This window comes from Aulostomus chinensis, chromosome 11, assembly GCF_037954235.1.
Source record: "Aulostomus chinensis isolate RoL2024-O1b breed Wild chromosome 11, RoL_Achi_v1.0, whole genome shotgun sequence".
NCBI classification, from domain to species: domain Eukaryota; kingdom Metazoa; phylum Chordata; class Actinopteri; order Syngnathiformes; family Aulostomidae; genus Aulostomus; species Aulostomus chinensis.
In genome coordinates, this window is record NC_141330.1 from 10,464,044 (window position 1) to 10,491,018 (window position 26,975).

General features: G+C 42.3%; 2 protein-coding genes across 8 annotated transcripts in view; one reads left to right on the forward strand and one right to left on the reverse strand.

The window, feature by feature from the left end:
- The first annotated feature begins 714 nt into the window (after positions 1–714).
- c16h19orf85 (chromosome 16 C19orf85 homolog) lies at positions 715–3,393 on the forward strand. 2 transcript variants are annotated; one of them, XM_086217190.1, is made up of 4 exons: positions 715–875; positions 1,399–1,491; positions 1,608–1,806; positions 2,237–3,393. In XM_086217190.1, exons 1-4 carry the CDS (start codon positions 758–760, stop codon positions 3,360–3,362), a joined length of 1,536 nt encoding a protein of 511 aa, XP_086073316.1. In that variant the 5' UTR covers positions 715–757; the 3' UTR covers positions 3,363–3,393. The 2 variants fall into 2 exon arrangements, with proteins under 2 accessions (XP_086073316.1, XP_086073317.1); XM_086217191.1 differs by having other exon boundaries at positions 1,445–1,491.
- A 1,845-nt stretch (positions 3,394–5,238) lies between these two features.
- myh14 (myosin, heavy chain 14, non-muscle) overlaps positions 5,239–26,975 on the reverse strand; it is a 29,948-nt gene continuing 8,211 nt past the window's right edge. Inside the window, exons 5-45 of one of the 6 annotated variants that reach the window (XM_086218331.1) lie at positions 26,230–26,257; positions 25,228–25,342; positions 24,381–24,428; positions 22,616–22,708; positions 22,461–22,524; positions 22,157–22,255; positions 21,876–22,019; positions 21,571–21,785; positions 21,319–21,471; positions 20,910–21,083; positions 20,597–20,770; positions 20,387–20,501; positions 19,570–19,638; positions 18,433–18,638; positions 18,209–18,330; positions 17,944–18,013; positions 17,710–17,870; positions 16,526–16,634; positions 16,272–16,403; positions 15,972–16,178; positions 15,684–15,821; positions 15,473–15,596; positions 14,864–15,035; positions 14,554–14,766; positions 14,283–14,427; positions 13,998–14,204; positions 13,750–13,854; positions 13,466–13,618; positions 13,017–13,265; positions 12,793–12,906; positions 12,586–12,684; positions 12,302–12,514; positions 12,072–12,233; positions 11,855–11,983; positions 11,655–11,743; positions 11,452–11,575; positions 11,143–11,351; positions 10,381–10,489; positions 9,764–9,936; positions 9,484–9,507; positions 5,239–8,659 (exon numbers count right to left, since the gene is read on the reverse strand). In XM_086218331.1, the coding sequence (XP_086074457.1) occupies positions 8,470–8,659; positions 9,484–9,507; positions 9,764–9,936; positions 10,381–10,489; positions 11,143–11,351; positions 11,452–11,575; positions 11,655–11,743; positions 11,855–11,983; positions 12,072–12,233; positions 12,302–12,514; positions 12,586–12,684; positions 12,793–12,906; positions 13,017–13,265; positions 13,466–13,618; positions 13,750–13,854; positions 13,998–14,204; positions 14,283–14,427; positions 14,554–14,766; positions 14,864–15,035; positions 15,473–15,596; positions 15,684–15,821; positions 15,972–16,178; positions 16,272–16,403; positions 16,526–16,634; positions 17,710–17,870; positions 17,944–18,013; positions 18,209–18,330; positions 18,433–18,638; positions 19,570–19,638; positions 20,387–20,501; positions 20,597–20,770; positions 20,910–21,083; positions 21,319–21,471; positions 21,571–21,785; positions 21,876–22,019; positions 22,157–22,255; positions 22,461–22,524; positions 22,616–22,708; positions 24,381–24,428; positions 25,228–25,342; positions 26,230–26,257 (5,639 nt within the window). In that variant the 3' untranslated portion in view covers positions 5,239–8,469. Of the gene's footprint in view, positions 8,660–9,473; positions 9,508–9,763; positions 9,937–10,380; positions 10,490–11,142; positions 11,352–11,451; positions 11,576–11,654; positions 11,744–11,854; positions 11,984–12,071; positions 12,234–12,301; positions 12,515–12,585; positions 12,685–12,792; positions 12,907–13,016; positions 13,266–13,465; positions 13,619–13,749; positions 13,855–13,997; positions 14,205–14,282; positions 14,428–14,553; positions 14,767–14,863; positions 15,036–15,472; positions 15,597–15,683; positions 15,822–15,971; positions 16,179–16,271; positions 16,404–16,525; positions 16,635–17,709; positions 17,871–17,943; positions 18,014–18,208; positions 18,331–18,432; positions 18,639–19,569; positions 19,639–20,386; positions 20,502–20,596; positions 20,771–20,909; positions 21,084–21,318; positions 21,472–21,570; positions 21,786–21,875; positions 22,020–22,156; positions 22,256–22,460; positions 22,525–22,615; positions 22,709–24,380; positions 24,429–25,227; positions 25,343–26,229; positions 26,258–26,975 lie in introns of all 6 variants that reach the window. The other 5 variants (XM_086218336.1, XM_086218332.1, XM_086218333.1 and 2 more) reach the window with 5 other exon arrangements.

The window sequence follows — 26,975 nt, forward strand, 5'->3', positions numbered from 1 at the left end:
AAAAGAATATTGCAATATATTTCATGTTCAATATTTTTCTCGCACCAATATAATCGAGAAATAAATCTAAATACATTTTTCTGCCTCATTCACTGTAAGTTTCTATAACAATACCAAATAATTTTGTTTAATAATAAAAATGTTACAATCCGTAAGCACATTTAAAAAGGTCGTTTTGAAGCTTCACTTACAAATGTTAAAATTTACAGGCGAAAAACCCCCAACAAAAACCCATACACATCTTCTTAGTGTTTCCTGTGCTGAGTGACAAGCCCGGTCACCCACCTGCTACCATAGATATGTAAAACGCCACACTTGGAAGGTGCGCTGCTGAATTTCAAAGGTCAATTAAAGCCACTAGCAACCATGTTAGCTCTTCCCTCTGAGAATGTCCTAATTAGGGCCGACGGTTAAAGCCAATCCATTAAGGGCTTGTTAACCGTCTCAACTGATGTGTTTGTGTCTCCCAGTTGTTAACAAGCTGTCTTTTGTGTGGTACACAATGGAGACGTGTGCCCACACCTCCACCAGCGGTTGACTTTCTGGCATAATTGCTTCTTTCTTTTCAGAGCCTCTCATCGACTCTCACTTCCTCTCCGTCCATCAATTTGTCAAGTTGGATTCCATTCATTACAGCTGGAGGGAGGGAAAAAAAAAAAAGGAAGTTGGGCATTTGCATTGAAAGATGATGTCACTTAATTTATTCACCAAACACACACACACACACACACACACACACACACACACACACGTACGCATGCACACACACACATACAATAACAATTATATTAGCATAGCGGTGTGTGGAGCAGCTCACCTCCCTCAGTGCTCAGTGCAGTTGAAGGAAAACACACAGCAGCCTCAGTCCAGGAAAGGTAAGGATGATTTCTGGTTGTTTGGTGTTGAGATGATGAATGTCTCAGGAAACTTTATGATCAAAATCTGCTCTATGGGTATCGTTTTGTGACCCAGTATTTCAGCTTTCATTGCTCAGCGCATTCATAACACTCAAATTCCATTTTCCATCTTTAAAGAACTGCAGCTCAACTGATGTATTGTGTTGGCCCAGAATATTGGTCATTATCGGCCTATTTTAGTTATACTGGTATTGCTGTGTGGTGTCTGAAAAACTTCCTTTTTTTCCCCACACAAATTATATTGAAAAAAATATGCACTGGGTTTGTTACAATTATTTTCTATTGAAGTTTAGTATTACAGTGCACTGATATCATTATGGAGAACAAGGTTTACTCTGCAACTGTCAACAACCCTGCCTCCATTACATCTTCGTCATAAGTTTTTTCAACTGCATTTGAGGGATCGATGAACAAAAGATTTTGCAGTGTTTTTCTCCTTAATAATGGCACCAGCGTGAATGTTCCTACTACTCCTCATCAGTATCAGTGTCAACTGTCCCAATCCTGAAGAAATTCTTCTCTCATAGCTCTGGATGTTCAAGTCTACCTCTGCATCAGCAGTGCGACTCCTCTGGTGAGTTCGTCCAGGCTGATAACACTCATGAACTCTGCATCTCTTTATGTAAAACAACTCCCGTCTTCAAAGTCATAAATCGTGTAATATTCTGCTCTTCAATGCTGCTGTATTAGATTTCCAAGCCATGCGACCATCTACCTCTGTGACCCTCGAACCTAGTTTGGAGCGAGGGGTCCCCTGGGGTCGTGACCTTTACACTTTTGTAACATCAGCTGCAGGTCACATGATGAGAACCCTTCAGAAACCTCGCAAGAACCGACCGTCTAAACGGCAGGTCAACCACCGCCGCTTCCTGCACAACATGATTCAGAGGTGTGTTGGGGGATCAGAAAAGTTTTAGGTTAGGTGGTGATTCCCAACCTAAGGGTCAGGACCCACCTTAGGGACTCCAGAAAGATCTGAGAGGTCACTGGATGATTAAAGGGAAAAGAAAGGAAAAAGCATTTTCTCATTCTTAAGGGAGAATCTGAATTAGGTTGAACTGATCCCAGCTTCTTGTCTTGAAGGCTGTCAGTATTGTTTAATTTTAAAGGAATTATTTGACATTTTGGAAAATGTGCTTATTTATATATTTGATTCCAGTTCTCGACAAGAAAGCAAAAAAACAAACAAAAAAAACCCACACACACACACACACACACACACACACAAATAATAGAATGTTGTTAGTTTATATATTTTTTTAAAATATTGTCACGATTATGATTCCAGTACTTTATCTTTCATCCTTCTTACTCAACAGAAAGTTTGCAGACATCGAAGCCGCCAACCAACAGCTCGCATCTGCTCTTTATTCTAAGGAAGAGGGAAAAAATGCGTCGTCACCGAAGCTCAAGACCCCTGACCGGTCAGACGGCCCCACTTTAGACGGCTATCGTGACCCTGATCCGTGCAAAGTACACACAGATTCAGAGTACTCTAGTGACATGCTTATCAGCTCGCACGAGAATGAAATTAGGGAAAAGAGGGGGCCTGATTCAGGACAGCGTCCCCAATCCACCAGCTGCACCTCTAGAGAGAACAGCCAAGTAGCAGAGAGACAGAACCATCACGAACTGGCTGAAGTTTCTATAAACAAAGATTTAAATGGTGTCCATGGGGAAGAGATTATGCACACATTGTATTATGAAAACTTAAACTTCCTACAGGACTCTCGGACTCTGCATGAACCCAGCTCCATCCAAACCTCTCCCCCCTTCACCCCTGAGCTTTCTCCACTCTCTCTTCATTCTTGTGATTTTGCGATCCAAATGTTCGCCGATAGCTCAACCTGCACACCGGCCCAGAAGAACATGGCTGACATCGCAGAGAGTCAGTGGACAGACATAATGGATCTTTTCAGCGACTGTAGTAAGGACTTGGATGTAGAAGCCTATTTGGAAAGTATCTGTGAATGTAAAGATGTCAGAGGGGGTGAGGATGTATTTGTAGATCAGGATGGTCATTACTCAGGAACGGTCTGCAGGAAGAGACCTGAGGATGAGGATCTGATCTGTGAGAGAGACAGCTGTGATGGAGATCAGGGATTGATCATAAACTGCTTCCAGAGGGATCAAAGCACAAATGAAGACACTGAAGAGAGACAGTTAAACTTCTTTAAGCCATTTCAGTTTAACGACATCCAAAACCAGCTCCCTGCCTCCATCAGCTACAATTACAACACATCAGAAACATTCCAGCATCCTCACAGTCCCCACCTGCTGGCTGATTGTGAAAATAACCTGAATTTTTCACCATTCGAGGGCGTTGCTCAATCATTTTCTGCACCTCCCAATGATTCTGATCACCGTCCCATAGCAACACCGCCCCACGAGGACGACTGGCTGTTCAATGATATCCTGAAGGAAGGAAAGACACTTGACTGCTGAGGAGACTTACTGAACTTTGTATTTTGTCAATTAAAAGGATTTTGAATGAAATTTAGTCTGAACAGGTTTGAGCGGCAGTAATTAACCTCCATATCTTTGCACTAAACTGTAAGATGTACATATGTCTCAGCCAGGGCACCTGGAATGTTGTGTCAAATATTGATAATATAATTAAATATTAATAAATGCAATGATAATGCAGATGTGAGCTTTTTTGTCTTGGTATGGTTTTTGTCTTTTGTGTGTGTGTGTGTGTGTTCTTGTTTTCTAACAATCTGAGAATGTCAGTGTGAAAACATGTACTTCTAGTGGCTGTAATTTGATGGTAGCCAATGCTCATTGATTACATTATCACCTGCCCTGAGGCTTCCAAAACAAGGTCCAGGTTGGACAAGAGGTTGATGAATTTTGGCACGCAACACGGTGGTGCAGTGGTCAGCACTGTCGCCTCACAGCAAGAAGGTTCCAGGTTTGAGTCCCGGCTCGGGCACGGGATCTTTCTGTGTGAGTCTCCGTGTTCTCCCTGTTCCTGTGTGGGTTCTCTCTGGTACTCCGGCTTCCTCCCACAGTCCAAAGACATCAAGAGGGGACGAGGCTGATTGATACTCTAAATTGACCGTAGGTGTGACTGTGAGTGTGAATGGTTGTCTGTCTCTATGTGTTGGCCCTCCAATGGATTGGCGACCTATCCAGGGTGAACCCTGTCTCTTGCCCGAAAGCTGCTGGGATAGGCTCCAGCCCCCCTGTGACCCTTAACCGGATAAGCAGAAGAAATTGGATGGATGGATGGATGGAATTTTGGTACTGCTCCTTCGCTGCTTCAAGAGGGAATTTGATCAAGAAACAAATGGAGTTGGAGGTGGCTTTAGATGTTAAAAACACAAACAAAACAAAAACAACCTTTCACTATCATTGTCCCACCACAACCTTGTGTCATTTAGACAAATCTGACTGTGTGACACAAACACCCGCCACTGTCTGTCCTCAGGAAGGGCAGCCATTGAATTTGATGTTGGAGCTGGAAGAGGCTTGGATTAAGGCCAGGCGGCACTCCTTTATAAACACTGATTTATTCGGCAGCTTTACAAGCAATGACTGATAGGCTCAATCATGCAGAACTGCCTGATGAAACTTTTGAAAAATGGAGACAGTCAACACTCAAGTTCCTATTAACTGCTGGTACCTGAATGTTGAGGATGCTAAGGTACGAAACCACAAACTCTCCTACAGATGGGTGGGTGGTCTGTGAAGGGAAAATGCACAAATACAACACATAAAATGGATGTGTGTGTGTGTGTGTGCGTGTGGGGGGGGGGGGGGGTCATTCGACATTTTATTTTCTTATTGCTCTTTAATCTATAAAGATTTTCCTTTACATAAAAACAACTATTCTGAGATGTATATCCCCATGTCTAACATATTTGCATTACACAGGAGAGAATTTTTAGTTTATTTTAAAAGTTTTACTTGAACAAATTTGATTTGTACTTAAGTAAAAGTATTATTATTCTGATGAAATTTTACTTGAGTAGAATATTTCAGGACTCTTTCCACCTTGGTTTTCTATCTTTAGAGGAATAAGGTTGAGGATGAGGTCACACCAGTGACAACACTTTTTGGAATGCCTGAAGCGTTACAACCTTGTTCAACAGTCAAGACTGGAGTGAGGTTTAGGTTAGGATTAAGTTAGGTTGGGTTTTGGCACTGTTCAGACCTAGCATTCTAATGTGTCCTGGGTGATAGCGTCACAAGAGGTCAGTTTTAGAACACATTTAAAATGGATTGAAAACACATTTGTTATAATGGTTTCAGTCAGGCAAAGGGGATGTGTACGAGAGCGTGGAGAGGAGTCACAAAGAAACACACAGATGCACCAAATTCAAAACCAACGACATATATTAAAGTGAACCCCAGTCAGATGTTGTTGTTTTTTTTATATAATTACAGCATCATTAACAAAAAAAGGCTAAAACAACAAAACACATTTCCAAAAAAGTTTCAAGTTCCACAGTAGCCATGAACAAGCACGCAGAGAAAAATAATAACACCTTAGAGAAGCGCCAGCCTCGTCTCCTGCTACAGCTCAACAGTTCAATCCACGTGTCCTTAGGTTTTGGTCTATCAAGGCATGAGCAAAGTCACCACGTTTAGACGTTGATATGACAGTTTGAGATTACAACATTTACGTTCAGAGTGACCAACTGTGTCGTGACACGCGACGTCAGCCTCTCTGACATAAATGATAACAAAGCAGACACAATGTGCGGACGATGTCTGGCTGGTTGTGTGTAAAGTGCAGCTTTTACACAATATCTTAAAAAAAAAAAGTTGCATATTGCTAAAATAAAATACATACAGAACGAAACCCTTTCACAGGGCATTAAATATATGTCGTCAGTAGTCAAATGTTTGATCTTGCTTCACCTGTGAATCTCGGTGAACCTGGCATGGAAAAGAAAGCTCAGCACGCCTGAAAAGATGGATACACATGGGACTTTAGGCCTATCACTGCACACGCTGTTGCTTGCTGCTTCAGTATCTAGCTGTTCACTCAAAACTGAAGGAAAAAGAGGGGGCAGTAATGATGACCCTGATTTCCAGAAAGTACTGTACCGGTCCAGTGCATAATCAGCGGTAAACACTCACAGGATCCTTAATCCATTGCCATACAGTGTATATATATGTCATACTGTTTATATCCAGAATAAAAAGAAAACATTCAGAACAATGGTCTTTAGTTCCAATCTAAAGACTTAACACCTCTGCCATTATTTCTCAATAAAATGAATGACTAGTTTAGTATTTTGGGAAATACACTTGTTAACTTTCTTGCAGAGCAACATCAGAAGGTTGTTTCCAAACTCCTGAGTGATTACAGGGCTAGTGACAGCAGCTGGTTAGCTTAGCATGGCTGGAAATGGTTGTGAGCAGCAGGCCTGACCCCCCAAAAATCCATCTCAGTACCTTGAAAATTCACTATTTAACATGCTGTAGCATGTTAGCTTAATCTGCTACATTTTTGTACAGATTTAACACATATAACATTTTTATTTTTAATTAAGACTTTAAGATGGAGCAAGTCGTTTCTCTAATTTCCAGCCATAGCTAAGCTAATGGTTGCTTCGATTAGCTTCATACTCAGTCTCAAACTCAGACAAAAAGCATGTTTCTCAAAATTTCTCAACAATTCATTTAGTTAGTGTGCCACAGTTATGTGGTGACAATTGTTCATGTTTATGAACAACAACAAAGAGGGACCTACATCTGTTGAACTTAAATGCAGGTAAAAAGGGAGACTGCTAAAGAAGAATGTCTTTAAAACCAGGTTTGTACCACAGCAAGATCATCAAACTGCCTGCTTGGTTGATTGACCTTAACATGTACGTATGCCATTTGGAGTTTTGATGGTTGGTGTAAAAAAAAGAAGAAGATCTAATTTATGTTCCAGTTGCCTTAAAAAAATCATTCCTCCGTGCCTTCTGTCATTTTATATCTAATACAACTAGTTTCTGAAAACACTTAAGTCTCATGCTCAGTCTATAGTCGTCTACACAGGAACCTCCAGATTCACTGGATGACAGTGCACCAGTGCTCTACTCCCCGTCATCTACGCTACTCTATTACTACTCTAAATTGACTACAAATAAGTCCCTTTTTCTCATCCGTACGCCTTCCATTTGGTTGGACACAAATGCTTGGTTCCATCAATAATTTACACAGTTCAGTTCAGTAAAAATCAGAATTACAATGTACAAGATGCTTGACAAAGATGAAACTTGGTGTTTTTATCAGTCTACAACAAGAAAACAAAACATTCATTGCCACAATTTGCTCTGCTTTGGATAAAAAGACGACTATGATCTCCAGAGGGTGTTCGGCTGTGATAGAATATCCATAAATTTATTCTAATAACCTTCAGCAGTTAGACCAGTTGCACCAGCCTCCCTCGCTGACCCACCTGTATAACTCAAATATGTACTGATCATGAATGTCGTTCAGCCTATGACAGCAGTATCAGAAACAATGAGACAAAAATGTTTTGAGACTGAGTTGTACAGCAAAACAATCAATCAATAACACAAGTTCATATTTAGATTGATATAAATAATACAAATTCAAATTTATGAAGCAAATATGTTTAGACTTTAGTTAAAGAAACTATCTAATACTAACTACTGCATTATTTAACAACATACTAATCTATAGAAAATTATCTAATACAGCCTGTGACTGCATGCGGGCTCTGCTGTCTGCAGACAATGTTTGTGTCATTACCATTGGGATCAATTCATTAGGGGACTTAAACATTCATTTTCACATTAATGTTAACCATCTCCAAAGAAAATTTGACGAATAATAATTGCCATTTTCTTATGTGCAGTCCTGTTTATATTCTGTCCTGCAGCAGTCTTTTTCTTCAACAGATTTCCTTCCAAATTATCCTTTGTTGTTTTTACAATGTAACTGACATATAAAAATGTCATAAATTACACTAGCACACAGAAAGATTTTCTAATTCTGTTGTTCGACGTAGTTAGATTGTCTTCACACCTTTTAGAAGTATTTTCATCCTCCAGCAGGCCTTCGTGAAGTTAGATTGTGTATACGTTCAATCCTCCTCGTCACAAGGGTTCAACATGGCTTGCTTTTCAAATACCTCCTCATGTAAAAGACACCACCACTGGGGTGGTTCTCAGCTAGCATGAAAGCAGATCAATGAGTGAAGAGTAATTCTCCTAAGATAGCTGAGAGATGAAATTTAGAGAGGCAATGTAGAAATTTCAAGTCATTCTGGTGTTTCATGTCAGAGTTTGTTGCTAAATACAAATCGGTTGTAGTTGCTTCTTTGTAAAATCTTTTTTTTCCGCACTTGTTCAGAAAAAGACAAGGAGACATATTACAGAGCACTAAGTGATGATATTTGAGCTCCTATGTGACCTTTTTTATCTGTATAAACTAGCGTTCTCTTATGTTCTGTGTTTGTGTGTCACTTCTTCACCCCTGAGAAGTCGAGGATGGGAGAGGCCCATGCGTGTGTGTGTGTGTGTGTGTGTGTGTGTGTGTTTGTTAGTGTATGTGTGGGCATCGTGTGTTGAGTATTTGTGTGTCACTCTGTGTTGTTGACGCTATACGGCGGTGGAGGGTCCAGGCTGTGGTCTGATGAAGGAGTCGGTGTGCCTGGCAGACCAGAAGAGGGGGTCGGAGAGGCGGGGGGCTCCTCTGAGTCCGAATTCTCCAATGAGAGGTCGTCCACCAGTGCTCTACGTCCTCGCATTGCCAAGGGTAACGGAGCACGCCTGCACACGAAAGTAAGAGAGTTATGACCCGCAGGCTGCTGACTTTTAATCCATTCAATGGATTAAAACTTTGCTGACGTTTAGTTTTAGTGTCATTTTTTTTTTCAAATGATCAATTAACTGTGTATAAGCAAGTTAAGAAAATCTTGTTCCAAATTCAGTCCAATTTATTCCCACATGGATTTTTTTTTTCATATTAAGCATTTCAAATACGTTTCTTAATTTCAGGAATTCCTCACAGTAGAGGAGCTGGAGCAGCTTTGTTGCTTGATAAATGAAAATGATAAATGATGGGGTAAAAAAAAGAAGAAGGATTGACTACTAATTACTATTAATCATCTCAATACAAAAAAAAAAGTTGGGTTTTGTTGATTTGGTTGTTTGATTTCTTATTCACTCAAGAGCCTGAGAAGTAAATGTGAACATAAAAAATTAGCATAATAATTAGTTAGAAGATGGGAAACATGACTCAAATGCTGAACAGCAAGACTAAAACACAAAAAATACATAATCATGTTTGTTTGGAAAAATTAAAACTGAGGAGCAAAGAGAACACATCTTTGACTTTTTTGTAGTACTCGTTTAAGGCATTAACTCAACAAAATGAACGTACGCAGTTTAGTAGAAGAACAGAATGCCAGTGGATTAATAACCATCCACAGGGAAGATTTAAGAAAAACAGATTATATTAAATCACTGGGGTTACATAACAACAGATGAACTGCACAGAGTGCAATAATGTCCACATCATGTCAAATGTATACTACTAAAGACCCACACCCTTCCACACACAGACATGAACAAAAACACTCACAATGACCTACTTCTCTGGTCTCCATTCAGGGACGCTGAATGTTGGTGTGACGCAGACAGATGGACAGTGTTAGATGGACATAAATGGATGCGACAAAAGAGCAAAGCAAAACAAATCATATCAAGTTAATAGAATGTTAAAAACAAAGAAAACAATAAATGATGATCATCCATTCTGTCACTCCACACACACACACACACACACACACACACACACACACACACACACACACACACACACACACACACACACACACACACACACACACACACACACACACACACACGTACCTGAGCTGGCTGCGAAGCGAGGTGATCTCCCGTGTCATGCTATGGCTGCTGTCGTTGAGCTCTTCCAGTTCTCTCTGCAGCTTCCTCTTCTGAGCATTGGAGCGTGAGTTCTCCTCCTCCACCTCCTCCAGTTGTCTCTTCAGCTGCTTCAGTCGCACCATGGACTTATCCAGCTGGAAGGGGGGGGGGCAGTCAGGTGAGAGGAGTGGGATGGAGCATATTGCAGATGTCAGACAGAGAGAGATGGATGGAAGAGGGAAGGGAAGAACAAGAATATATCAAAAGGCAGATTATTGAAGAAGCAGGAGGACTGCTAAGGATCAGGAGTAAGATTAAACCTGGCAGATTATCACTGATGATGTTTTGGGAGGGGAGTCAGTGTCCCTACTATGGCTGAGAGATTTAATTTTCAGAGTGGAATATGCTCTACCTTCCCAATAAACACACAGATGTCAAGCAGGATTAGGATTAGGTGGGGCCGAGCCAGAAATCACTGTGATTTTTCAACACTCTCTTTGTGGTCGGGAGCACAATTAGAAGAGAGCTGAGCTGACCACCATTACATTAATATTCTCTCTCTCTCTCTCCACCTTTCTCTGGTATCTCATCTTTGTTACCTGCTCTCTGTACTGGTCTGCATGTCTCCTCTCGTCCTCTGCCTGCATCATCACCTCCTTCAGTTTCTTCTCCGTCTTCCGCACCAGTTTGTTGGCCATGGCTCGTTCCCTGAGAACAAGCATTATTAGTAACCTGTTGCACCAAGCAATCCAAGACAGTTTGTCATTATGTTTGACAGAGTTAGTTCCTGTTAAAAGCTCCATGAAAAGTATCACATTTCTAGACATGTGGTGAGTACATCATTGCCAGCTGCTATAGCATGTGACTGTTCTGGGTAAAACGCAGTCCTTGTCATTTTTTACATAAAGAAGGAGGAGGGGCAACGACCCTCCTACATGTAGTAGTGCAGAACAATAGTACCGGTCAGGATGTCCACATAAACCAGGAGGTCCGTCCTCTCTCCCAGTGCATTAAGAGGAAGGAGGAAACACTCTTCCTTAAGCTGACATTTTTACTCACATGGATATTGTGCATCATTGCAACCAAAACATTTCAGCTCTAAATATGCTGCTTCTCCAAGCTCCCAGTGGGTGCTGTCAAATAACAAACCTTAGATGAACACAGCCCCTTAATGCCACTGTTCCAATTTCATTTTAAATCCTGAAAATTCTCAGATGTGTTGATGACATTCAATTGGGCTGAGTTAAAAAATGGGTGTAGTCAAACCCATGAGAACGATTCAAGTGCATTTGTTGTCGCTGTTGTCGTTTTTCTTTACTGGCCCTGGCCTAGAAATGATTATGTGTTAAAGTTTCTCTCACTGTCTCTCCTGTTCCAGCTGCTCCTCCATGGATTCTATCTTGGCCTCCAGTGCAGCGACACTAAGCCTGTGTTTGCCCCTCACGGCTCCCTCCATCTCCTCCAGCCGGGTCTTGAAATCTTTGTTCTGCCGCTCCAGCTGCTCCCGAGCTGCCTCTGCCTTCTGGGCTAGAGTCCTTTCTCCCTGCAGTTGCACAGTCAGCGTCTCCACCTGCAGAGCAGAGATGAGGGTGATGATGTTACATAAAGTATATACGTAAGTAAATGACAACTGGTTGTGGTTTTGCATGTTACAGTTACAGCTGCTGCACCTGTAGAGCTGTCTTTCTTTGTCTCTCTGCCAAGAGCTCGGAGTTAGTCTGCTCCTCCTCCAGCTCCTCCTCCAGCTGACTGACTCGTGCTTCTAACCTCCGTTTCTCTTCACATAACACTGACCTGAAAAAAACATTCAGCATCAAAACACACCAAAGAAACACAGATTAACACAGCCTATCAGTAGTAGAGAGAGACTAACTTTCCAGAGCTGCTATTGACCATCTCGTCGGCCATCTCGTCTCTCTCCTGCTGAGCCTGTCTCCTCTGCCTCTCGGACACAGACAGCTCCTACACATGCAGAACACAACACAGATAACAGTTAAAAAGTCTTTCCAAAGCTAATAAATACTTGAAGGGGATTATATCTAAAAATTTGTTCGATCCAAGTTCAAAACCTACCTCAGTGAGTTGAAGGACTTCTGCCTCCAGGGTTTGAATTTTCTTATCGTTGTCTTTCGCCTGTGTGATCACCTCGTCACGAGATAACTTTGTCTCATCTAGCTCCCGGAAGACTTCCTTCATTTGACCCTGTGATAAATATGAATAAAGATACTGAATACAACACATTGACAAGCATAGAAAAATAAATGCTTTTAATCCTGGATTTAAGTTGTACCTGGATCCTTCGTAGTTGTTTCACCGCCTCCTCTTTACTACGGCTGGATGTCTCCAACTGGGCTTCAGCTTCCTGGAGCTCTGCTTCTAGCTGCTTCTTGGATGACACAGCCTGAGAGCGCTGACTCCTCTCCTCCTCCAACTGGATCTCCAGCTCCCTCACCTGAGGTATGAGAAATAAAATGTTTGTCAGAGGTCTCCAAACATCTTTTCAGTGCTTGCCAGCTCTACCTGTTTGCTGAGGGCCCTCCTCTTCTCTTCTCCCTTCTCCTCATTGGTGCTGATCTCCCTCTCGAACTGAGCCTTTAGAGCCTGCAGTGTGACCTCCAGCCTCAGCCTTGAGTTCTCCGCCTCCGCAAGCTCCTCCTCGAGTTCCTGAGTCTGAATACGTAGGTTTCCTGCTTCTGCTTCGAGAGCCCTCCGGGTCCGCTCCAGCTCATGTACCTGAGATGGACAAAATGGGATGACTCACTGAGACATAGAAAAAGCAAAAGGTTCCCCAGCAGCAGTCTTACGTTCTTGCCGACATCGTCCTGCTGGTTTACTAGCTGCTCCATTTCCAGACGGAGCTGCTTGTTGGCCCTCTCAAGCTCCTCCTTCTGGTCCTGGGCCTCCTACATACAAAAAGACAGATCAAGTTTAACCATCAAAATCAACATTAATCTGTTATGGCAATAGAAAGACATGAAAATTGTCTGTTTTGTCTGCTCTGAATGATTTACCTGCAGGGCTCGGGACAATGCTAAATGTCGTGTCTCCTTCTCTCTGCTATCTGCTTCTGCCCTGTCCCGCTCCTCTGCCAGGCGGGCACTGACCGCCTTCTCCTCTGCCAGACACTGAAGGGGAAATAGACAAGTTCAGGGAAAGATATTTCAAACATTTACCCGGTGTTTGCAGCCTGTGAGGGTGAACAAGCATGAAGGTCTTTCTTCACCAGTGACCTGACCTGGTCAAATTTCTTCTGCCTCTTCTCCAGGGCTGTGCAGTTCTGTCTCTCTCTCTGCAGGGCAAGTGTCATGTCCTCTATCTCCTCCCTCAGTCTCTCCCTCTGCCTCTCCACTCTATCTTTCTCCTCCTCCTTCTGTCGCTCTCTCTGGATGGTGCTGTCCAGCTCTCTCTGGAGTTTCCTGCGCATTTCTTCACCGGTTTCCACTGCAGTGTTCACCTCCTCAGACTGCTTGCGCAATTCAGACAGCTGTAGAGTTTGAGGAAAGCAGTGTTGTAATGAGTAATGTAATGATCAATTTTAAATTTTTGGTCTGCTTTGAATATTTTGATGCTCTTCTCTGTGACTCTAGAGAGAGAAACAGTGCAGGATCAATTCAGTTAATTAGAGCATTTATCAAAATGAGACAAGCAAGTGTTAAACATTTTTTTTGTGGGCCTCTAGTGTACCTGCTGGGTATGAGTCTGGATCTGCCGGGTCAATTCCTTGGCTCTCTCCTCTTCCTCCTCTAGTCTCTCCATCAATCCATTCCTCTCTTCCTCCAGTGCTCGCACCCTGGAGCCCAGTGCCAACTTCTGACGTGTCTCCTCCTGCAGCGATTCCTGAGACAGATGAAAAGGTAAGAAGGTCATCCAAAGGAAAAAGTGCCTGAAGTTTCTGCTCTAGCCGGAAGCCGAAGGTCGAAGCCATACCTGAGGTAATCCTGGTGTCTGTGTGAGTGTGTGTTTGTTACCTGTGCATCATGCAGCTGGCTCTCCAGACTGTTGACCTCTTTAGAGAGACGCAGGGATTTGGACTCAGAGGAGGAAAAATTGCTGGAGAGAGATTCAATCTCACACTGAAAGAGACAGAGTAGAATAAAAAGGAGCATGCATCAGAAAAAATGGTGGTATCTCTTAACTATACCACTAAAATCTGTTATTGTGATTTTTACAGAATGTAAAACAGAAGAAGTCAGTCAGTCAAATCATAACCCTGCACCTGTAGTTTGTGTGCTCTCTCCTCCCTCTCTTCTCTCTCTCGGTCAGCCTGAGCCAGGCGGGCCCCCAACTCCTGTAGCTGTCCCTCAGCTCTCTTGCGACCTCTGTCAGTCTCCATGCGGCTGGCTTGGAGGCTCTTGAGCTCTGAGGTCAAACTCTGCCTCTCTTCCTCCAGCGTAGCCTTTGCCTTCTCCAAGGACTGACGCGCCTGAAGGAGAACATGAACAAGATATGATGAGTGAGGATAAATGCTTGTTTTAATGAGTAATGTGTATTTTCTTCCTACTCTCTTGCTGTTGTCCAGCTGTTCCTGAAGATTGTCAATGGCTGCACTGTGTTTGACTCTGAGTTCTGAAAGCTGGGCCTCATGGCGGCGAGTTTCCTCTTCAACACACCGCTGGAGATCACTCAACTCTGCCTCCCTACGAGACCTACACAGAAGGGAGAGGAAGGAGGTCATGATCTGATGGTATAACAGAAACATAATCCCAAAATGTGATGACCAAAATGTCAACGTTTGAATTTCAAAGACTAAAGTGCTGATATTTCTCACATACCGTAGCTCCTGTTGGGCAGCAGTGGTGTCCAGAGTGTCCTCCAGCTCAGTTCTCAGAGCCTCCAGCTCCTCCCCCAGGTCTCGCCTCTGTTTCTCTGCCCGTTCTCTCATCCCTCGTTCATTCTCCACTTCCTCCTTCAGTTCAGACACCTGAGACATGGCCTCCCTCAGTGACCTCTGAGCTTCTGCACGCCGTGCTCCCTCTTCCTCCAACCTTTCCTCAGACACAGATGAAAAAAAAAGTATGTGGAAAAAGATCTTTGAAAATCTTTATTTTTGTTTCTGTTTTCATGTGTTTTATTGTGTCTCACCTGCCCTGAAGAGTGGTAATTTCTTTTTCTTTCTGAGACAGACTGCCCCTCAGATCAGAGGAAATCATGCCTAGATCTGAAAGCTGCTCTTGGGCCTCCGCTGCCTCATTCTCCATCCTCCTCTTCCACTTCTCCTGCTCCAAACGACCCTGCTCCTCACGTTTCAGGCGCTCTTCAGTGTTGAAACAATAGATTATGACAGCAGCATTTGAGTTTTAAACACACTAATCAACAACTGTAAATGTCTGCTTGAAAAGTTACTTTCTATACTAAAGTAGGGATTTTAGAAAACACAACGAGCTGAGGCTGTACAAGTACGACTAAAAATCCCAGCCATGATTATTATAATGATCTTATAAGAAAAATATTCACTCAGCTTAAAAAAATTATTACATACAGTAATGAAACCTCCAGCCTGAGCTTCAATGTCTGGAAATGTGATGGCACATGACCCACCAAACCAGAATACATTAACAAGTCTCAATTTTAAATCATGATGGAATTCTTATTGCTAAATTATGTGATTATTCGTGTTGCATGACCACCAGCTAACAGTGGAAGGAGGATTTACGCTTTCTGTCCTGGCAGGGATACAATTAGGACTTTTACCCTCTAGGTCAGCCATGACAGCTTCCTGTTTGTTCTTGAGCTTGTTCAGACTTTTGCTTTTCTCCTCTTCCTCGGTGAGCTGGTCAGTCAACTCATTCAGACGCTCCTCCATTAGCTTCTTCTCCTGCTCAAATGAAATGGAAATAGTTTTAAAAATTGCGAAAAAACTCCAAATTTTGTATTCTTAAGGAATTTATAGAGTAATAACCACCTTGCTGAATCGATCTCTTTGCTCCACAGCACTCAGAAGGTCATTTTCCAGACTTTTAACTTTGGTCTCTAAAGTAACCTTCTCCAGCAGGAGGCGCTGTCTTGCACTTTCCTCCTCCTCTAACTGCTCCTCCAGATCCTGGCAAGGACAGAGGGGACCATTTTTTAAGTAACATGTCAGGACTGGAGCGGACTGACGCTCTGTGTCAGATTTTGATGTCACAGGTTGTTCTACATTTATGATAACAAAAAAAAACAAGTGCCAGTGAGGGGCGTTATGTGTCCTAACCTGTATGTTCTGTTGCATCTTCTTTTTCTCATTGGTCATTTGGACACCCCTCTCTTCCTCCTCCTCTAATCGACTCTCAAGCTCACCCAGCACCTCCTCCAGCTCCTGTTTGCGATTGGCCAAACGGGCCCTCATCTCCTCCGCCTCTGCAAACAGTTCTGCCTCCGCCTGCAGCTGGTCAGCTAGCACTGCCTTCTCCTCCATCAACTAGAATGTGACAGAGTTAGAGGAGGAGGGATGAGTCAGTGACTGGTTTAAAGACAGCCTGAGCAGATGGATTGCAGCGACAAGTTTGTTCACCTGAGCATGTTTCTTGTCTAGGTCAGTGAAGTCCTGCTCCACTCGTGTGAGTTTGTCCTTGGCCTTCTGCAACTCAGCCTCCCTGACCTGGATCTCCTCATCCTGCCGCGTCACCTGCAGTAACGGCTTCACCTGGTAGGCACAATGCAGACATCCATGTTTGAGTCCTCATTTCCGCATCAGCTGTTCTATAATTTCATGAATACAGTTGATTTTATCTCCCTTCCCTCGTCGTTTTGTGTGACGTCACATACCTTGGTGAAAAGCCGCCACCACTGCCAGTTTCTGAGTTTGAGGTAAGCAGCACAGTTTCTCTGCATCACCCTCAGAGCGCTCAGCTGCTGCTGCTTCTTTGTGAAGGCTCTGATCGGGAATAAGGGCACAACAATACATCAACCAATATACTTCAACTACCATGACAGATGACAAATTAGAGGATTTAGTAAAATGTAGTCATCTCATTTGGACTGACGAACAAAATGACTGTATATTTAGAATGATTGACCACCTTCTGCAGCTCACTGATTACTATGCTGAGTGCTGAGCTGTGTTTCCAAACATCTGTCACAGGGAAGAAATACTGTAGCGCTCCAACACTGACTCATTGTTCAAAACAGTTTTTAGAGTTTAATGAAACAGGAACAGCTGATTTCACTCTTTGGATACGGTCACATTAATGACATCACAGCAGCATCCTTGTCAGACACATTCATTATAAACAGGCTGGAAGACTTCGTTCTAATTGTTAGACTTACAAAGCACGAGCTGATCTGGTTCCGAAGTGCATTTCAGACTATCTACTGTACAGTCTTACCAGACTGCTCTGCTCACCGGGTGGAAATCTTCCTTTTGGCCCTTGACCATCCTCTACGTCTGATGAGAGGCTATTCAGCATTTTTTCATTGTAACTATGGAAAAGTTTGTGAATCTTAAGACTTGCCTGTTCACCATGTATTTCTAAAACCTAGTAAAAGACCGTTCTTTTGAGCTGAGCACTTTCCCAGATTAACACACTCTTTATCCAGTATGTAATTTCATGTCTGTGTGTATTGATTGTTGTCCCTGTACTGTGTATTTTTAGGTTGTGCTTTGATTTTATTCTTATCTTTATTTGAAGAAAAAGCTAATAAAACTTTTAAAATACCTTGCTTTTTGCTGCATTATTTACAGTATATTATTAGCTTCCAAATACCTGTAATCTCTCAGTTCCCAAGTCACTGATAAAACTTGACAAAATACTGAATATCAACCTGCCTTTAAGACTGAAACACTAAACTGCCTCCAACACAGCAGGAAGCATCTTACAGAGAATCATTAACAGGAAAAAAAAAAAAAAAGGATGTCAACAAACTTAGAAATAAGCATCAAGATGAACAAGACAACATTCCCTCTCACACCCGTCCCTCTGCTAATATTCACTCTTTGGTGATTCTCTTACTTGCGTGCGAGGAAGCCTCTGGCAGCGCTCTGGAAGCGTATGATGGTGTCTGTGATCTTTAAGTCTCTCTCTTCTTCCAGGTGAGCCAGGACTCCGGCCCTGAAGAAAACTTTGCTCTGACCCACCCTGAACAGGTTGTGATCGAGTTCCAGTGCCTTGATCTGAGCAAGAAAACAGCAAACCCTTAATGTCAGACTCATACTTTATCCTCCCAGCTTTTGAAAAGGGACCCACCATGAGTTCTGATGCCTGTTTGCCGTCCATGAAGGTACGAGGAATAGCGTTAGGAGTCAGGATCTCATATCTGGAAAACAAACATATTGTTAGCCGATTGTGAGCACGACGCAAGATTGGGGATGTGTAAGACGGGTAAATGGCAGGTGCCACAAAGAGTGTTTGAGAAAGCCTGCATTGTGAAAGAAGGGGACAGATGGTTGTGGAAGGTTGTTGAGTCTGTTGTCCCCTCTCCTCTGTGATTTAAAAATACAACCTAACACACCTTTGTCTAAATTCCTGGAATGGGATTCTGTTAGGGAAGCCTTGTCTGCAGATACGGATCCCCTCAAGAACTCCATTACATCTCAGTTGGTCCAAAACCAGGTGGGGTGACAGCTTACCAGCCTGTGGGAGAAGAGGGAAAATGAGAGGGTGAAGACATTATTCATCCCAGTTTGATTCAGGTTTCTTCTCTGATTCTCCCTCATTGAGTCCCCTGTGTCTCACCCTCTTCTCATGGTTGGGGATGATGCAGCGGAGGAAGTTGGGATTAGTGTTCCTCAGTGTGGCCATCAGTTTGGCAAGGGACTCTTTATAGAGCTGACCAACTGTCCTGAACATTCCCTTCTTTGTCTTCAGGCCTGCTGCTCCAAATGTGACCGGCCCGCTGTTCTCTCCTGTAGACACCTGGTCCAGACCCACAATTCTGTCCACTGGGTGAGAGGACGGAGGACAGGGTCATTTACGAAGGCGCAACGATGAATGTTTGACTTCATATTAATGCCATGGAATAATCATGGCATAATGACTTTTGTGTTCTTTCACATTTGCTATCAAAGCTCTGGATAGAGAGATGTTGGGTAAATGTCTGGAAGCTCATTAGAGATGCAGTGGTATTGATTTCAAGTCAATACCAGTTGAGGATATTTTGCCACCCCTTTCTTTCAGTATGACACACATCTACAGTCTTTGTACAGTGTTTGTGTGTAAAAGGTTCATGGTTTAACCTCTTTTCTCTGGATGGGTCTAGACAGGAAAGTCTACAGGTTCGTCTGTCTATCATTTGAAGGAACAACCATACAATTCTGTCCTGATTTGAGGCAACACAAGGTGACATGCTCCTATTAAAAATGTCACAATACGTGGATTTAAACCACACATATCTTATATTGTACTTCATTTACAATTTCAAGCTGTTGGAAAGTTAGTTCCCCAATAGTGCATCTCATGAGCTCATTCAGGATCACATTTCTGCTTGCATGTACTTTGCTTGTATCTCCTCCTGCAGCACCAGTTTGTGGCAGAATTGTTTGGCACAACAATGTGATCGTGAATGTGGCTTTTGTGACTAAACACAAGCATGCTGCTATCTCGACAAAGTCATTTCTCTACAAGTGAATTGCTACATCACACAGAGACAACAATCTTACTAGAAGCAAACGCGGTGAAAGAGCAAAGTGAGAGCAACTACTGTGAGAATATCCATTCATTTACATGTTAACTTGACACTACAGCACAAGTAAAAAGAAAACAAAAAAGCACACTGCAATCAAAAACCAGGAGGACAGAAAACAAGGCAGGAATGTGAGCAGAGGTGGGAGTGAGGAATGTGAGCCTGACACACAGAGGAGGAGAGAAACCTACTGTCGGAGCCATTTGCCTGTAGTGTGGCATAGGAGTCAAAGAAGTATACACGAGGGAGAGTTTGAATATCTGATGCAGGATAAAGTAGAGCAGAGGGAAAAGGAGAGAAAGACCGAAGAAAGTCCAAGTGAGCGGCAAATTAGTAAAAATGACAGAAATGGTGTAGAAGGGAAAATACAACACAGGAGAGAACAGGAAGGAAGAGACAGAAGATAGAAGTCAGGTGATAAAGAAAGGGAGAAAAAACAGTTAAATCAATACATTGTCCACCAGAAAGCTTCACTGTTGATATTTGAAAGGCATGAGACAAAAGAATGAAAACTTATTATTAGGAAAGGTCTTTACATAAATCAACAGATCGTGTTAGGGATCTACTAATTATCCATTTGGCTGATTATTGACTTAGATGTCATTATTCATATTCATTATCTGTATCAGCACATCTTTACTGGTCACAATATTTTTAAGTAATTTACCAGAATAAAAAAAAGAACGCATAAACCCTGTTCTGTAAAATCTGATTGAGCGGTAAGATTTTTTCATTAATTTCAGTGAATCCCTACTGGAAACAGGAGACACCAAAAATATGATCTTTTAAGTATTCATATAATTGTTCACAAAAAACAAAAATGTAATGGGGTTTGTGTTGCTGTTAATATTTGTACTGAAACATTTACTGCAATTTAATATCGGACACATGTATTGATTATCAGCCTACTTGACTTACTAATAATTTGTTTTGGCCCATGGAAAACAATACTGGGTGATCCCTAGTTCTTGTTGAAGCTCAGTTTTAAGTTAACTAAATCTGTCTCACCTTCCTTCCAGAGTTCAGAGACAAAATGATCAGATGACTGGTGGAGAAGAGACGCCACGTTGTCGTTCAGCGGATCCATGTTTTTGACAAGCCAATCATCTGCTTTATAGTTGACCTAACAGACGGAATTCAGATAAAGTTACTGGGTCAATTTCACCTGGTTCATTTGAATGGTTGCAGCAATAAAGGAAGCTTAAAAATGAGGGATACCTTGCCAGCATAGTGGATGATGGAGAAGTCAGCCTCCCCGCGAGGCTGCTTTGGTTTGAAGAATTTGGGATGGCTGCCCTGCTCAGCAGACAGCTTGTCCACAAATGAGCGGTCTGTTGCTCGGGGGAACCAGCACTCTTCATCCAGAAGGGCCAAAACACCAGGAGGGTGAGCCTAACGATGACAACGACACACAACAAAATTAAATGTTTGAAGTATGGAAAATTTAAGCACAAGATACTGGCATCTCTATACTCTTCATCAACATTCTGGGTTCCTCTCTGGGAAACCCTCCGTCTCAGTGTGTCCATACCGGTCTTTCGATGAGATCGATGCAAGGCTGTAAGTCCAAGCCAAAGTCAATAAAGTTCCACTCGATGCCCTCCCGCTGATACTCCTCCTGCTCCAGGATAAACATGGTGTGGTTGAAGAGCTGCTGCAATTTCTCATTGGTGTAGTTGATACACAGCTGCTCAAAGGAGTTCAGCTGCAGAGGAGAGATTTGGAGAAGCAAACAAAGATTAAATATTAGGATTTATCAAGTTGTGACGTAATCCATGGTAAAAAAAAAAAAAAAAAAATCACACTCTTGTACATCTCATAATTGTGAAGACTGACCACCCATCATGCACATCTTAAAAAGACATAATTTTCCTTTCTTTTCACAAACATTTAGAGCAGACCTGGTGTGTTAAAACAAATCACCTAATACATAAACAAACCTGAAAGATTTCAAATCCGGCAATATCAAGGATGCCGATGAAGGAAGCTCCTTGTCTCTGTCTGCGGTCCAGAGCTCTGTTGATCCTGTGCACCAACCATCTGAACAGACGCTCGTATGTGGCCTTAGCCAAGGCCTCCACAGCGAAGTCGGCCTAGAGGGAGGGAGGGAGGCCCGCTGTTAGATACACTCCCAAGGTACCAACGTCTGATGATCTGAGTAAAATTATCCATGGCTATCAGACAGTCATCACCTGTTCTTTAGTTTGGGCCTTCTGCACATACTCCCGACCCACTTTGATCCTTGGTGTTAGGATAGCACGGGTGAACTCCAACACATTGATGCCCAGCAGATGGCACAGTTTCTGAGCAGCAGTGTTATCAGGCATGGACGCCTGGTCCTGATTCTTCTCCTTTGTAAAGGAAATGTTTCCAAACTGGAGCACAGCAGAGATCACCTTCAGCATTGCTAAAAAGGACAAGAAAGACAGCAGCAGGGAAGGTGATTTATAGTAACAATCAAATAGGTGAGAAACAAACGACAATCTCTCCCTCTTACATAATAACTCCTCAGGGTTGAAGCCCATTATGGCCATCGAGTCCATCGTTTGTGTGAAGTTCTCTGAATCACTCTGACCAGGAACAGGGATGGAGCCTCCACTGAGAAAACGGTACTCATCAGCAGTGCCTAAGAGCAGCTCCGCTATGGAAAAGGCAAAACATCCATATTTACATTTAAAAACCATGGATTACATCAGAATATTGATTATAGTTCATCAAACTATGGCATAGGATATCGGTAACTCATTTGCATATTGCAGTTGACTTCCTTTCTATCACCTTTTGTTTCCTCTGAAGAGCCACACAGCATCTGGTAGAAGATGTGGAAGGTCCTCTCATCTTTGGCCTGACGGGTGGCACGGGACTTTTCCAGGAGGTCTACATTTACAAGTCAAGCTCACGTGCAGCCTTATTTCACACATTTATAAATTTAAGTTGTATGTGTAGTTAAATTTCAAGCTCAATATAATATTCATGGCCTTCATTAGAGTAGATTTGGAAAATTCAGATTAATATTAATGAGCTTCTTTACTCAGAGAGCAACTGGTCAGAATGATTTTTCAAAAACTGTAAAAAAGGATACAGGTTTCAATGTTGGCACCAACAATGTACCCCGCCACATCAAAATTAATGCGAATGAATTTACCCTGAGGAAAGAGAAGATGTTTTATGTTATTTTCTAATGTAATTTCTCAACCTGGTGGATGTACAATTGATGTTTAATGAGTCAGGACTTACAAATCTGGAGGAATTGTCATTCTTGACAGTCTTTGCATTGCCGAAGGCCTCCAGTATAGGGTTGGCCTGCAGCAACTGTCTCTCAAGCTCACCCTGGACACACAGGAGAAGTAAGAGCAGCATCACTCACCAGAACCCCAACAGTAGGCGCCCACATGGCCTATTGACTAAAATGCACCATTTACTCATCTATTCTTTGTTGCAAATACTGAAATGATGCTGACTTCAAGAGCAGCAGCACAAAGGGGTGCATTTTAGATCCCAAAATAGCATCCACAACACACACACACACACACACACACACACACATTCACACACACTTGAAGCTTAAAGGAACTGATTCTCAACATTAGTAAGAGCAATGGGTGCTTATCAGTGACGCAATCACTAATAAAACAATTATAATATTTCACATTTAATATATTAATATTTCAATATGTAAGCTCCTGAATGTAACTAATACTCTAACAAGTTGAGAACCATGCTATAGAGCAAGAAGGCTGGCGGAAAGCTGCAGCTGCACATGCCATGACACTATAGCAAAGCTCCATAGTGGCGGATTCTAGCCGCAATGCATTACTGTTGCTGTCACATTGCCAGTGCAGCAGCTGCCAATGCAGCAGAAGCAGCAGCAGCAGCAGCAGCAGCAGCAAGTGATGGCTGCAAGACAGTTAGCTACAGAGGCTGCTTACAAGGAATGTCAGTCAGCCATCAATTAACCCACACACACACACACACACACACACACACACACCACACTCACACACATAAGAGTGACATAACACGGAGCAATTACTGTATACAGTGCGGGTATACATGTTCATACACTCGACACATGTATGTTTGCAACATTACAACCACACCCATTCTCCACTCATTCAACCTGCATACATACACACATACGGTAAAATCTGCAGGGGAAAAAAAGAAAAAAAAATCACCTCTACAGCAGGTATGCAAGTACCTGTGGCATTTATAAGCCACGAGGAAAAGGAAAAGCCTGAACTAGATTATCATGCTTCCTTAAAGGAAAACACAAGCTTTTTGGAAAATGTGCTGATTTGCCTTCCTACTCAGAACCAGACAGAAAGATAGATACTTTTCTCTCCTCTGAGAGCTGAGACCCACAGAGACTGGCTGACTGTATGCTACCCTGCCTGTCTACTGCCATTCATCGTGCTGAGCTAACTAGCAGTTAGCCTGTCCCAGTGGATCTCAGCTCCCTACTGCACTCAAAGAGGAGAGAAGGGTATTTATACTTTGTTCTGGTTTTGAGGAAGATGGCTAATAAGTGTATTTCCCAAAAAAATGATAAGTTCCTTGAAGGCATAACACTGGAGCAGTCAGAAAGAAAAGCACTAAACGCAGCCGACATGATTCTTGATCACAGGAGAATCATATCGAGAAAATATTCTACACCTCACCATCCAACTATATACACCCCCTGAGGGTTCTTAATACTTTTATACTCACATATTGCAAACTCTGAAGAATTGTGAGGGGGGAAATGAAGTTTTTTGAGAGAGGAGAATGGGTGGAAAGGTGAAAAAACAGATGGGATACACAAACAAAAACAGACAAATGAGACAACAATAACAAACAAATGAATACAAACAAGTAAAACCAAACAAACAGTTCAAAACTGGCATCAGTAATGTTTAAGGTTACTGCAGGTTAGTCTGAATCATTTTTGATTCATTATGCAGAAAATAGCTTAGGATGAATGCAAAGGGAAGGACAGGACAGCAGGCTGGAGGGAACTCACCCTGTTTACCATTGTGCTGCCTCTGGTTAAGGACCTAGTGCCATCCGTCTGATCATGCAGGAGAGAGAGAGAGGGGCGATGCAGAGAGAGTAGTGCAGGAGGGACGGAAGGAAGGAAAGAAATGTTGAAAAAGCAGGATTGACTGAGAAAACCCACTCCACGGAAAGGTGTAAAAAAACAGGCAGACAAAATTTTTCAATCATGAAATCAGAAAGGAAGGAGGGATGTAGAAATTCAAGGCTCATCTAGCAAAATTTCTGAAACATTAATGAAGATATCTGACCATAATGACACTCAATTGCTGAAAATAAAAACCATTTACTGTATCATGAACTGTGAGGGTGATTATGATTCTATTCTGAGTCACAATTCAATTCAAATTGGTTCTACATTCAAAAATGATCCTGAATTCACAAATAGATTTCATTCTGTTTCCAGTTGCTTTCCCTCTGTGACCGAGATGGACATTTTAATAGATCTGAAAGGGGGTAAATGACACAATCACAAGCCAGCTTGAAGAACGTCCAAAACCCATATCTCAAATTCTTTTTGGAAAGGTTTTCGATCAAATAATAGCGTAGACTGTTGCCATTGCACCAACTCTGCAAGTAGTCCAAACTAATGTCAGGAAACAAGATGGAAACTATAAGTGATTATTGGAGTAAATCTTTTTTTTAACAGTAGGGACTGAATTTTAATGTGAATTTTTTTGCAAATGACTGCATTATCGTTCAACTGGGATTTAGTGAGTGACGTTTCATAATGAAATGCCAAGTATGTTACTACGCCACCTCGTGCTCAGTTGTCCTAAAGGCTCTCTGAGATGAGCCTCTATACCGCAACATACCTGTAAAGCTTCTTTGCTCCTGCTCAGAGTGCCGCCCTTATGAGAAGAGGCAACGTGAGCCAAATACTGTATGACTTTCTTGGTGTTCTCTGTTTTTCCTGCTCCAGACTCGCCTCTGAAATACACACATCAAACCAAGTAAGGAATATGGAAAAGCATAATAAATAACATTCTTTTTATAAAAACTTTCTCATCTTAAACACATATGGCCCCTATTTTAAATGGTATAAGAACTTTTAAGAGGAGGAACATACAGGAACATGTGGCCAAACATACATTCATCCCACTAATAAATAGAGAACCCATGCAGAGCATTGGAAGCCACAGGTCTAAACAGACAGCAGGTGTGGAGGATACAGCCTGGATCAGTTGTTGCTTTTGGAAACGAGAGAAGGAGAATAGAGCAAAAAATAGCAGCTGGAGGCGATCTAAAAGAAGCAGAGGCTTCGTCCCAAATATACTAATTTGAGATGAACCTAGAGTGGGATCCTTGACAATGACAGGAAGAGTCTGGCTGGAGGACAGGATGACAGACCCAGAGGCAGACAGGCAGGTAGGTAGACAAGCAATGGGAAAGACATGCAGGAGCTGACATCACTGTTCAGTTCTGATTTTTGTGACCTGAATTTAGGTCTGAAATGGCCCATATGTGACATAATGTAGAACTCCTTCCAAGACTTGTAACAGGGCAAATGTCCACAATAAATATTGATAAAATGTTGCTGTGAAGGCTAAAAAAGAAATGTATGTAAGTGAGTACAGAGGAATTTGATATACAAAATATACAGTTTAATTTCAATTGTAATTTGTAAGCAAAACTGCACTACATCTCAAATCACTGATGAAAATGGTGCAGAACTATTTAAAAAATTTCTGTAAGTGAAAAATCAAATTTGTTTCACACTCACTGCAAAGACATTCTGAATATGACCCCTCCCCACACACAGAAAGCTTCCTCAAGGTACAAACAATTCAACCACAGATGACAAATTTTCTACTCACGTGCAAAGGATTGACTGATCTTCTCTGTCTGCAAAAGAAAAAAATTGTGCTGATGAGTGGATTGTCATTCGTACCATTCATAGTTGAATTAATTACTTAGGAGGCAAGAAAGATAAAGACACTTAAAGATACGTGAGTCACAGAGCAGTACATGTAGAGTAGTTCTGATGACTGCTTTACTAAACCACAGGTGAAAAATGCAGGATCTGTGTCGGAAAGTATTTAAGTTTGTTTTTTCCCCCCCAGATTTTTCTAATCTAATTAAAAAAAAATTGCAGTTCCCCCTACCAAGCTGCTCTGGTTGTTGCTCTGCCCCCTCTACTGCTACGGGGAGCACCATGGACTACCACACGCTCCCCCCAACACATTTGAAGTTGCATCTTTTCATGTGACAGCGATGTTTGTTCAGGAGAATGCAGGGCATGCAAGCATCAAGCCGTTCCCCCCAGTTCCCTATTGAAGCCAAAAACTGAACTAGCAGCCCTTGTGTTGGTTAGGAACTGCACGGCCTGAGCGCCCCTTGATAAACTGAAATGGGACCTTGCGGCTTCCCAGTTAGCTCAGTTGTATCCCTTTGTGCTTCCACTGAAAAATGCTGTTTTAGAATGGTAATACTGTTACACCAAACCTCTACCCAACAGTCTAGGCTGCTGAACCCCTCCCGCAGGACCTCACACCTCATGTTTTGATAGGTAATACACATAAGCACACAGCGGGACTCACTTGAGCCCACTGCTCTGATATTT

Coding starts and splice junctions, on each gene's coding strand:
- c16h19orf85 (XM_086217190.1), top strand. CDS start 758: ATGCACACACACACATACAATAACAATTATATTAGCATAGCGGTGTGT. Junction 1,492..1,607: donor TCAGCAGTGCGACTCCTCTG/GTGAGTTCGTCC, acceptor CTGCTGTATTAG/ATTTCCAAGCCATGCGACCA. Junction 1,807..2,236: donor CTGCACAACATGATTCAGAG/GTGTGTTGGGGG, acceptor CTTACTCAACAG/AAAGTTTGCAGACATCGAAG.